Source organism: Hippoglossus stenolepis, chromosome 16 (genome assembly GCF_022539355.2).
Source record: "Hippoglossus stenolepis isolate QCI-W04-F060 chromosome 16, HSTE1.2, whole genome shotgun sequence".
Taxonomy (NCBI): Eukaryota; Metazoa; Chordata; class Actinopteri; order Pleuronectiformes; family Pleuronectidae; genus Hippoglossus; species Hippoglossus stenolepis.
In genome coordinates, this window is record NC_061498.1 from 48550 (window position 1) to 60697 (window position 12148).

A 12148-nucleotide genomic window follows, 5' to 3' on the forward strand; every position below is an offset into this window, starting at 1 on the left:
CGCAGCGGCAGGGAGGGAGCGCGCATCTGGCTACATCTATCCCCCCCTTTTGCATCGTCGGCCCGACGATGGACAGAAAGGTCTGACTAACACCAAGGTCTAAAAATGGCCAACTGGGAGTTAGACACCGGGCCTGGAGGTCTATTGGCAACATGGTCCTGGTGATCTGCGGGCCGAGGAAGACGATGGACATTCGGATGGTGGCCTGCCGTGGAACGAGCAGATCTACGCAGAGCCAGCTGCCTGGGACTTGGTTGTTCAGTTGGGGACCATGAAGGAGCTGGCGGTGAGGAACCTCTAAAAGCAGGAGGTGTTGCCAGAATGGGCCTGGTCTGCAATGGGATCATGACAGGAGGGCTGTCAAGACGCATGGTACTTGGAACCACTGCAGACTGTGGGAAAAAGGTTTCAGGAACCAAGACCCATAAGTCTCCGGCACTAGAGGAATCATCATCCCGTGCCACCAAAGACGGCGTAGAGGGCATCTTAGGTGGGGGATTGGTAACCTCCTGCTGGACCACAGCCTTTAACATGTCCCGATGAACGTTCACAGGGGCAACCGTGTAAACTGCTCCATCACTGCAGGGGGGCTTCACAACTTGGTAGACCACGGAATTCCAAAGGTCTTGGATTTTATGACGACCTCTAACACCGTGGTCCCTCAGGTACACTAATTTGCCTACTGTGAAAGGTAGATCTCGGACCTGCTGATCATGCCGCTCTTTCCTTTTGTTAGCAGCAGCCAACAACCGTTCACGAGCACCCTCAAAAGCAACTCTGAGTCGAGCTTGATGTTCCACCACCCAGTCCTGCACCTCGCCAGGTACTGGATCCTGAACTCGACCCAGGAGGAAGTCCACAGGAAGCCGAGGTTCCTGTCCAAACATTAGAAAGAAGGGCGACTCACCAGTGCCCTGATGAGGTGTGGTGTTGTAACAAAACAGCACCTGGGACAGACAAGAGGCCCAATCCCGTTTCTGTGATACTGGCAGGGTACGAAGGAGGTTATGAAGAGTTCTATTAAACCGCTCGCATTGACCATTACCCGCAGGGTGGTATAGGGTAGTACGGGATTTTGTGACACCGTACAACGAGCAGAGCTGGTGAATCAAAGAACTCTCGAAGTTCCTTCCTTGGTCCGAGTGAAGGCGGCCCGGAACACCAAACTTATAAAACCACTCATGAACCAAGACCTGAGCCACAGTGGAGGCTCGTTGATCCCGTGTAGGGACAGCTACGGTAAACTTACTAAACACATCTGTCATTACCAGGACATTTTCAAACCCGTTCCTGGAAGGTTCCAACAGCGTGAAATCGATGGCCACGATCTCATTGGGTCGAGAGGCAAGCAGGTGGCCCATAAAACTATGTGGCACGTGGCCCGAGTCCTTAGCGACCTGGCAGCGCTCACACTCTTGGACCCAATTCTTTATGTCTGAAGACATTCCTGGCCAATAGCAGCGCTGTCGGACCAATTCTGTAGTCCGCTCGATGCCCTGGTGGCCGTGCTCTTGGTGAAGCTGGTTCAAGGTCTCCTGCTTGAGAACTGCAGGCAAGATTAACTGGAGAGACTCCTCTCCCCCCGTTGGAGCGGAAGACTCAGCGGAGAAGAACCCCATCTTTCTCCACTAGGCGGTCCCATTGGCGCAAAATCGCCATGACTGGCTTGGACAATTGTTGCTTTTCAGCCAAGGTAGGCGGCGCTTTCCGTCGCCAAAACACAAACAGCTCTTTTAGAAAGGGATCATCCTGCTGCAAGGAATGAAGATCAGATGTAGAGATGGGATGGATGGAAGAGCTGAGACAAGGGACTGAGTTGCAGACATCAACGGATCTGGGTGTGGCCCTTGCTGAAAGCCTAGGGGGACTGAAGTGCCAGGCAAGACATGAGCAACTAAATGGGAGCCAGAAACATACTGCCGTGAGAGCGCATCAGCGTTCCTGTTGCTGCGACCTGAACGATACTTGATGGCAAAGTCAAAGTCGGCCAACTGAGCGGCCCATCGTTGCTCTGTGGCCCCCAATTTAGCTGATTGGAGATAGCTCAACAGGTTGTTGTCGGTATAGACAAGGCACTTATGCCCCAACAAATACTCCCGGAACTTCTCCGTCATGGCCCACTTGAGTGCAAGGAATTCCAGCTTCATGGAACTATAGTTCGACATGTTGCGCTCGGTGGGCCGAAGGCCTCTGCTTGCATAGGCCACAGGTTTCACGCCATTGTCAGTCTGCTGTCAGAGGACAGCCCCAAGCCCACTATAGCTGGCGTCAATTTCTAAAATGAAAGGCCGCGAAAAGTCGGCATATATTAGCACTGGGGACGAGACCAACTTTGATTTCAAGGCCTCAAAGCTCGCCTCACACTGAGGTGTCCATGCAGCACCCAAAGTTTGGCCTGGCCCCTTCTTGGACTTGGTAACTGCCAGCTCGGCCACTAGTTTATGCAGCGGGCCAGCCAGCTTTGCAAAACCCTCTACAAAGCGACGGTAGTAGCTGGCGAAACCCAAAAAGGAGCGCAGTTCCGATATGTGACGGGGGCGCTGCCAATTAGCCACAGCCTCGATTTTCTTGGGGTCTGTGGAGACTCCCTGGCTTGTGATGACATGCCCCAAGTAACCAACCTCCCGTCGAAAGAATGCACACTTTTCGAGCTTTGCTTTTAGGCCTTCCTTTTGGAGCCGACCAAGCACTATTTCCAGCCTCTGCAGATGTTGTTCAACAGAGGAGGAGAAGACAATAATATCATCCAGATAAAGTAGCAAGGACTGACCCTGCTCGTTACCAAACATCCTCTGCATCAGACGCTGGAAAGTGCTTGGGGCATTACACAAGCCAAAAGGCATGCGATTGAACTCGAAAAGGCCAAATGGTGTACAGAATGCAGTTTTGGGTCGGTCCTGTTCTGCCATAGGGACCTGGTTGTAACCACTGGCCAGATCGAGGGTGGAAAACCAGCAAGCCCCAGAGAGTGCATCCAAGCTCTCCTCGATGCGAGGCAGAGGAAATGCATCCTTTCTGGTCTTACTGTTAAGGAGGCGATAATCCAGGCACAAGCGCAGGTTCCCATCCTTTTTCCTTACCAATACTATGGGTGATGCATATGGACTACTGCTCTCCCTAATGACCCGGGACTCCAGCAGCTGATTAATGTGAACCTTCACTGCTTCGTACTCTGAGGGAGGGATACGCCGGTACCTCTGCCGGACAGGGACATCATCGAGCAGAGGTATGTCATGGGACAGGAGGTTGGTGCAGCCCAAGTCGCCTTCATGGGTTGAAAAGACGGATTGATACTTGCGTATTAGAGAGTTTACACTGGCTTGCTCATGCTCAGTCAATTCAGACAGATCTAGTGACTCTAACCTATCTGACACGGAGGGGGCAACTGTATGGGAGGAGACAGTTGCCAAGGTTGACCTCTCCTCAGTTACACCTGCAGGCAGGCTGACAACCTGGGCGGCATTCAAGACGCCCAGACTAGTCCGTGGGTAAAGGAGAACCTCGGTGGTCCCAACATTAACCACTGGGACGTACACTGTACCCCGGACAACCTGTATAAGGCATGGTGAAACTAGCAACCCAGCTGGTAAACCTGACTCAGGGCGCTCAAACAGAGCACTTTGTCTAGTGAACTGTTCTGGACAGGTACTAGCAACCAGTTTCATCACCCCTCCAGGTATGCGCACCGCTCGCTTGCCTCGGACTCTCACAATGCCAGTGTGGCCCCCTGGAGCCTGGGCGGCAGACTGATGGCACTGCTGCAAGGCCGCAATAACGGGACCAGGCACCTGCGACACCGAGGGTGAATCAAAAAGAGAGGGCCCGAATGCGCCGAAGAGCTCTCGATAGCATTTGCGTATCACGTTCATCCCCAAGATGCCAGGGACAGAAGACACAAAACCAGGGGGGTTTTTGACAACAAGAATCCCACAACGGGGCATCACCTTGCTACATAGTTCCACATCAAGCTCCAAGTAGCCTATATATGGAATTGCTAGACCATTCGCTGCTCGCAGCTGTAGCCAGTGACAAGACCGGAGGCGATCGTGGCCCCAAGGTTCAAACTGCTCCAGAAAGAAGCTTTCAGTAACTGTGGACAGCATGGAACCAGTGTCCACCAAGCATAAAGCAGTGACTCTTCCGATCAAGACATTAATGTTTGGACAAGCAGCAATTAAGTCAGCTGTTACACCTTCCTGTGAGCCTGTAGACTCCCCAACTGTGCTGTGACTCTGCAGCTCAGTGGGCTTCAGTTTTCCGATTGGCGGGAGGAATGGGACGGTACGGTGGTGCGTGGGTTCGACCCAGCTACTGAATTAGCAAGGCGTCGAAACGAAGCCCGCTCACCATCACACTCCCGAGCAAAATGTCCAGGCTGCTGGCACCTTCTTCAGATTAAAGGACCACCACGAAAAGTCTGACCTTGGGAGCGAGGGGCCTGCAAAGAGGCTACTGTCTGGGTGAGCTGCTCCTGTTGACACTTCATAATGTCCATCAACTCACTCACACCTGGCCCCGGTGGAGTAACATCAGGGGCGGGTTGAAAGCGACCCTGCACTCCATATTGGAGACCATAAGCTGATGGCAAGGAGGAGCTACGCCCCCTATCACCCCCTGGAAGACCTTACCTCTCCCACCTAATTGCCTCACCACGAAGCTCCAACAAGGTGACAGTAGGCTGGCGTCTGACTAGTTGCTTGAGTTCCCGGCGAAGGGAGCTGTCAAGAACATACTTAGTGAACTGATCCCTGAGGAGGACATCTGAATTAGGCATCCCATCAGGTGCACACTGCTTAACCCGTGCCATTGAAGCCATGAGAGCTAAGGAAAACTCTTGCAACGTCTCTCCTTCGAGTTGGCGCCGAGAAAAGAAAGCCTGCTGTAAGGTCACATATGACTGAGCACAACCATATAGCTCCTTTAAGATGGCAAGAACCTGGACTGGGTCTCGCCGCTCCGCACTAGGGCGGAACTTAATCTCCTCCTTTGCCTCTCCCTCCAAATGATCAAACATAAAAAGGGACTGGTCCACAGCAAAAAATGACGAGCACGCACACATGCCTGTATCTCCTCTATCCACTCAGCTATTCCTATGCCTGCCTTGCCATTAAACATGGGACACTTACGGTCTCTAGGAACCACAACCAGTCGCTCTGTGACAGCGGCGGCTACGCTTGCAGTCAGCGCCTGACTAGCTGCAGCAGAGGGAAAGAAAACAGCCCCACCGGGGTCCAACGGAGATGCAGCACGCGCCTGCCGAAGTTGTTCGTTATCTGCCTTAAGCTGTAACACAAGCTCCCTGAGCTGCTGAATCTCCTCCTCCATACTGACAAAATGGTACGTGGAATTACATCAGAACACACACACACACACACACAAATAAATAGTTCAACAAAATAACAGGAGAAAAAAAATCTCTGCCCCTTTAACTGTGATTCCCTGCCAACAACGCCAGAATGTAGCGAGGTGGGAAAGCGGGGATAGTGAGAGGTTGCCACAACGCCACCTGGGGAATTCCACCTCCAGGAAATAACTCAAATATTGTAAGTGCAACAGCACAGGTTCGTTTAAATCACGGGGCAAGAGACGTGTTTAACTAGTAAAACAAGAACTTTAATGTAACTCAAATAAATGCATAAATCAACAAACAAAATTAAACAAACAGAACACAAATTAACATGCAATAAAACACTTGACATGAGCAACACAGGGACAGGGCTGGGACTTACCAAGGCGATGACAGCCAAAGAAAAAGGGGAAGGATTAATAAACTCGCCACCCGTGACACAGCAAACCAACAAAACGGGTTGTGAAGAAAACCCCGCCACCAGGAATTGGGTCGCTGCCTTAGGCCCACAGCACCTGACCAACAATAAAAGAATAATTAAAACATGTCTGCATTGAAACAAAACAAAACAACAAAATACCAACCAATATAAACGGGATTTAAAGGTTGCTAAAAACTAGGCGTCCCTTTGTGGTGATCACTCCACGCGCCGTGAAGGTGTAGCGTGGAGAGCCACAGTGCACGAGACAATACTTTAAGAACACACTTCCTTGGTCCTGAGCCAGGCAGTCTTCAACTGTAGAGCCGTGCTCTTATCAGCTGCAACAGTTCATTAAAAGTGTGGTTTAGGATAGTGCAATTTCCGGTAAAAGCCAAAACAGCAGGTCTGTCTGAGACGTGGTGGCCAATGACGGCCGACGAAGGAGCAGGGCCTCTAGGAAGGCGAAATAAACAATTTTAATAATTAATATGACAACATAACTGAATTGGGTGAATAATGGGGCCATACGCAACACCCTGCAAGCCAAGGCACCGTCACAGCAACCCGGAGGGTGGGAGTCTTCCCCAGCCGTAGATGAGTCCAGCTGTTGCATGACATAAACAGTCTGCTGGGGTAAGAGAAGCAAGAGACGGCAGACAACGTTACTTACAAAGCAGACCCGCAACTGCACCCCGAAGGTCCCCCGGTGGAGCGATCCCACGCCAGCAGTCAGTCACGCTGCGTATGAGGGGGGAAATTAGAGGAGGCGCTGGCTGTTGCACAACCACGACCAAACTCCGCCGCGGCTACAGAAGTAGCTCTTCCGCGCTATCCACGACCCACCGGAGAGGAGCGGAAACGGAAGGAGGCCGAGCCAAACACGACCGCCTCCTTAAATACGGGACGCCTGACGTCGCCTAATGACTGGTGCGCCATTATAACAGGTAGAGCGCCCCGCAGCGGCAGGGAGGGAGCGCGCACCTGGCTACAAGTGTAAATGACTCACTTGTGTTTATTGTTAAATTCCTGTTAAACTTGGGACTGAAACCATAGTTTTACTGTATGGGTTTTATTTTGAAAACCCACAGCGGAAGTTCGTGTTGTACTAAATCTGCACATCTGCATTTCCTGAAAACCTTAACTTCACAATAGCGTGTGACACTACACTTTTGTATTGTTGTTGTGTTGTCAGATAAACAACTGTCAAGCCTTGTGTGCTGTTGACAAATCTAGTGGTGAGCTTTTACTTGTGTCACATAACAGAGCTCATCTAATCTTGCAGTGAACCTCAGCTCAAAGTGACATCACCACAGGGTGTGGCGGATCTGAGGAAACAGAAGTGAAAGTATGAACTTGCTTCGCCCGGTTTACACTGGTTTTGACAGAGCAAGGGAGAGCAAACGGAGCCATGGCGTCTGCTTCTTACACAGAGGATTGGAATTGTTCCATCTGTGTGACATTCTTCACGGATCCTGTAGTGCTTCTATGTGGCCACTCTTTCTGCAGAGAATGTATTAATCTTTCTCTGAGTTCACAGCGCCAGTGTCCACAGTGTCGAGCAGATGTTCCAGAAACGGGGAAATGTCTTCCAACCAATCACAGTTTGAAAAGTCTTGTTGAAAAAGAAGTCGACAAGTTGAGGAGAGAGCATGAACATGTCAAAGAGGTAAGTCTGTCACCTTTTTAATCAGTTATCACTGCAATGGGATGCAACCATTCGTCGATTATTTTGAGAATTTAATCACTTTTCCAGTCATTTTTTAAAGATACCATTTCCTGGTTTTGAGCAAATATGAAGTTTTGCTAATTTTCTTTGTCCTTTATCGCTGTTGATGAAACTGGGCATATAGGTTAAAACAAGCATTTTGAAGATATCACAAAAAAAAATCACAATTTATTTTAATTTAACCAAATGATAAGCTGAGATAATTTGGTGAAAATATGATGAAAATAATTAGCTAATTGCAGCCCCACATTTGTGTCATTGATTTTGCTCTCTGTCTTTGTATTGTAACATGATATTTATTTCACTTGATTATTGATTTAAAAGGTTGATGAATGGTTGTGCCATGAACATGAAGAAAGGCTGAAGCTGTTCTGCGTCACTGATCAGCAGTTAGTTTGTATCATATGCCGTGACGGAGAGAAGCATCAAGGGCACAAGTTTACACCAGTCAAAGAAGCAGCCGCACCTTTGAGGGAGAAGTTGGAGGCATATATGCAAGGCATTGCTGATGATGTCAATGCTACAGCGAGGCTGGCCAACACACAGAGGGAGGAGATAGCAAAAACCAAAGACAAGGCTCAGCAGCTGACGACCCAGATCAGCACACAGTTTAAGGAGATGCACCAGTTTCTATGGAAGAGAGAAGATGAGATCAAAAATGACCTGAAACTCAAAGAGGAAAATGCTCTGGAGGAAATGAGCGACACATTAAATACCATGGAAACTGCTTTGACTGAGAGCAGAGTTCTAGAGGAAAACGTACCGTGTGTTCTTGAAATCACAGATTCAGAGAGGTTCATAAAGAGCTGGACTGAGAATAAAGGCGAGGGGACTCTGGAACATTTATTCAGACCCAGAGCCAATGAGTTAAAAGTGGTTAATGACTCTCTCACTTTGGGGCCGTATGAAAGTCACCTGCAGTTCTTCATGTGGAAGGAGATGCTTCAGGTCGTTCAGCCCCGAGCGGAACTTCTTTCACTCAGAAGTGGCATTCAGAACATAACAGTGTCTAATGACGGGAGGAATTTGATGTATAGTCCCATAATCATCAAAGAGCCGCGTTGCGGTAACAAGCCTGTACAGAATACAAGCTCATACTACAGCAACGTTCACTATCCTGTAGTAAATGTCTCTTGCAGGGAGGACACCTCAGTACGGGTTGCTTCTGCATTCAGCTCCAATGACTTCACCTCAGGGCAGCATTACTGGGAATTAGAGGTTGGAGAACGGGACTATTGGAAAGTAGGATTAGAAAACTATTACTTGAGCTATAATCAAAACAATTATGTCACATCAGATCACACACAGTTAACATTGACAGGAAGACCACAGAAGATTGGGATTTACCTAGACTGCCTATCAAAGAAGCTGTCTTTCTATGATGCAGAAAACATGACTCATATTTACACTATGAGTACGTCTGTGCCCGCGAAAGCATATTTTGAATACAAATTTAGTCAGGGAGCAGATCATAACCCCCTCAGAGTGTGCTGGTTCTAAAGTCTGGGATCATGGGGCAACAGGAAATTCCCAAGCTGCGGCAAAACTTCCTAGATTGGTTCTTAGCTTTCTCATCCTTTCGCTGTTTGTATTGATTTCTAACATTATCCTCCTGATTACCAAAGAACCCTACATTTGTAGTAATGAAGTAATTTGAAAGACTGTTGCTGAACCACCTGAAGAACACTGCAGGCCCTCTTCTGGACCCCCTGCCAACAGGTTAGTCTTTTACATGGGACAGCACTACATCCTGCATCCCTCCACTCCCCAGGGACTTGAAATCTGGTCTGAATTTACCCAGCTGACTGTGCCTGCCTCTTCCTTTCATTGGATCATAAACTTTCGGAGAGTAAGGAAGCTGCAGGTGATGCTGAGCACCTGGGAAGTCAGCACTGACATCCTCTCAGGGCTCATTTCTCTCCCAACTGGTCTTCTCATGCCACACCGTCTGTTCAAACTCCTGAAATTTGTAGATTTCTCAACAGCCATCGGCCTCTTTTGAGTCGGTGATGAGCCTCTGGTGTGGACACGACAATCTGGAGCTGATATGCTCAAAACTGTTGAGATGACTCAAGAGAAGCATGAGATGATGAGAGCCATCAGAAACCCAACTCAGATGCTGATTCTAAATACCAACAAGCACATCAGATAGGGGAGTTGATTATTCTTCGCACTGTTATTTCTTACATGGGATTCTGCTTTCTCAGTTTTGCTCCTTTCTTTTTCAATTTATTTACCCTTGCGCTGCCCATGATGTTTTATGTCACTTTACTAAACTGCATAATCTAAAATGATTTGTTGTTTAACATGTCTTGGGCAGAATATACCATTAGTGTGGCTGTATACAAAAGTAGACACTCTGTAACTTACAATAATAATAATGATAAAGAAAAGTAAAGAAAAAGCACAAAGTAAAAATAAATGATACTCTATTGTGTAATCTACACAGGATTTATGAAAAAATGACGACTTGTGTGTTGCTGTGTATTGTTCCTTTAGTGGGACGTTTGTGCTTCCCTGTGGAGAATGTTGTAAATACACTTTCTGAGTCTAAAACTAAATGGTGACGAAGAGGGAAGGTTTGTGCTCATGTGATGATCCAAAAGGATTGTAATTGATTTTGTGCAACTGATATATATGCAAATAAAACATTTTGTGGCAAATACTCTCGCATATACTGAAATAAATACAATCTACCACTACTTTAGATGGGTGTATTGTGAATGGCAGGGGAAAGGGCACTAGACACAACATATGGACATGAGAGGGACATGATGTGGATGAGATTAACACTGCTGTATGTCCACTGTATGTCTGTAAGTACATCATACATAGAGAGAATATACACGTTCACCTTACATTGAATTTCGTGTAAAAAAAAAGATATATGGTAAGATTTCTTCATGAGATCATGTGAAGAGTCACATATAAAGAAAAACAAGCATATAGAAAATAAACGTTATTGGTAATAAAAATACTTTTAGGAGACTGTGGATTGAGTTTCTCTTGCTCTGAGACAATGTTAGTGTTGTGATGCAAAAGTTGTCTTATGAGGTGTTGTAGTTGCGTTAGTGTATTTTCAGTGTGAGCTCAACTGCCGGGCTGAGCTGCATGTCACCAGAGAGCGCTGTTTGAGGAGTCTGGAGAAAGTGATCTCAGTAAAGAGAGATGTGGCTTAACAAACATTACAAAAAGAAAGAAAAAACCCTGCACTTTCAACACCCTACCACTAGAGTGTGACATTACATTCATTAACTTAATGGTTCAAGTAAAGAGAAGATGTGTGAATAAAAGCAGTATTTTTCTCTCTTTGTTGAGACGACCTGTAAATCTGTTGGAAGTACTAGAGTGTTATTCTGGGTGCTCATCTTCCTCTGTAGGGTTGGAGTGACGACTGAAGTGAGTGATACATGTGGGTGTGTCTTTTCTGGGAAGTCGAGAGTTGAAAACCACACCAGTCAGATCAGGGAGAAAAACATCAGCCATGGCGACGTCAGATCTTTACTCCGAACATTTGACTTGCTCTGTCTGCCACAGCATCTTCACTGACCCAGTGACTCTCATCTGCAGACATTCTTTCTGCCAGCACTGTATCACAGATGTTCACAGTGTGAACAAAGGCCAACAGTGTCCACAGTGTCGGACAGCTATTCCAGCGGAGGGGACATGTCTTCAAACCAGCCACATTCTGAAAGGCCTCTCTGAAAAGGCCAAAGAAGGAAAGAAGATGATGAAAACAAGAACGCATGGACATGAACCTGCTATACGCACCTTATTTTTGTCTTGTTTATGATAAAAGCATGAGTTGGCCCATTTTTTGTTAAGCTGGTGGATGCTGTTTTACCAGATTTATCTGGCTGTTTGTGTTTATGGATATGAACCTGCAAAGCACCTTATTTCTGCTTGGAAATGTTGTTGAAGGCTTATTTACTATTATTGTGATGGATACTGTTTCAAGATGTTCAGTTTACATTATGCATTTTGGGATATGGACCTGCTGTAACTACCTAATTTCTGCTTGGAATTGATTTTGATAGTTTCCTGAACAGGCTCATTTATTGTTAATCTGATATCTGAATACTAGTATACTATTTTCAAATTGTTTTCTACATTTGTGGATATGGACATGTCAGAAAAACACTGTCTCATTTTTTGTTTATGTTTTTTATGTAACTTTTGCACTTCTGTATCAAAGCTTGATAGCCTTCCTGTGTTTTGGAATGGAATGACAGTCTGTAACTGATTATATAAAGTGAAAGAAAAGAGATGCGTGTGTGACTGTTTACCTGTGGAAATATACATTACTGTTTTTCATTTTTAGCCATTAATTGATCAATATTCTGTGCGGCCCTCACACCCCCCGTGATTTTCTTATTTGGCCCACTTGCTACTGAAATTTAATAGCCCTGCCCTATGAGGTGATTGTGTGTTCACTTGTGTCCATGGATCCCTGCCTCCCATTTGTATTTATTTTCTGTGCTCCCCATCCTCTTTGTCTACTAGAAAGCTTCCCAGTGTTTCTGGCTTAGCTTTGAGCTTTAGGACTTCTCTGTTTTGCCTGCCTCTATACCTGTTGAGCAGAGCATCAGAAAGCCTGTTATGTAGATTAAAGATTTTCCATTGCACTTACCTACCTTTGTTGTGTCTGTGTAAC

General features: G+C 46.9%; 2 protein-coding genes across 2 annotated transcripts; one reads left to right on the plus strand and one right to left on the minus strand.

Annotated features, from left to right (window-relative positions):
• Positions 1 to 86: 86 nt before the first annotated feature.
• Positions 87 to 3869, minus strand: LOC118117398 (retrovirus-related Pol polyprotein from transposon 412). Its single transcript, XM_035169595.2, is given in 3 exon segments — positions 87 to 1589; positions 1591 to 1790; positions 1793 to 3869. Coding segments are annotated over 3 exon segments (3780 nt in total).
• Positions 3870 to 7122: 3253 nt separating this feature from the next.
• Positions 7123 to 11759, plus strand: LOC124854988 (zinc-binding protein A33-like). The gene is made up of 2 exons (XM_047344020.1): positions 7123 to 7434; positions 7819 to 11759. The coding sequence occupies exons 1-2, from the start codon at positions 7177 to 7179 to the stop codon at positions 8992 to 8994; spliced, it is 1434 nt and encodes a 477-aa protein (XP_047199976.1). The 5' UTR covers positions 7123 to 7176; the 3' UTR covers positions 8995 to 11759.
• Positions 11760 to 12148: the final 389 nt, after the last annotated feature.

What these genes read in the sequence shown, in the direction of transcription:
- LOC124854988 (XM_047344020.1), top strand. Translation starts at nt 7,177, where the DNA reads ATGGCGTCTGCTTCTTACACAGAGGATTGGAATTGTTCCATCTGTGTG. An exon ending in AGCATGAACATGTCAAAGAG is followed by an intron (nt 7,435 to 7,818) that starts GTAAGTCTGTCA and finishes TTGATTTAAAAG; the next exon opens with GTTGATGAATGGTTGTGCCA.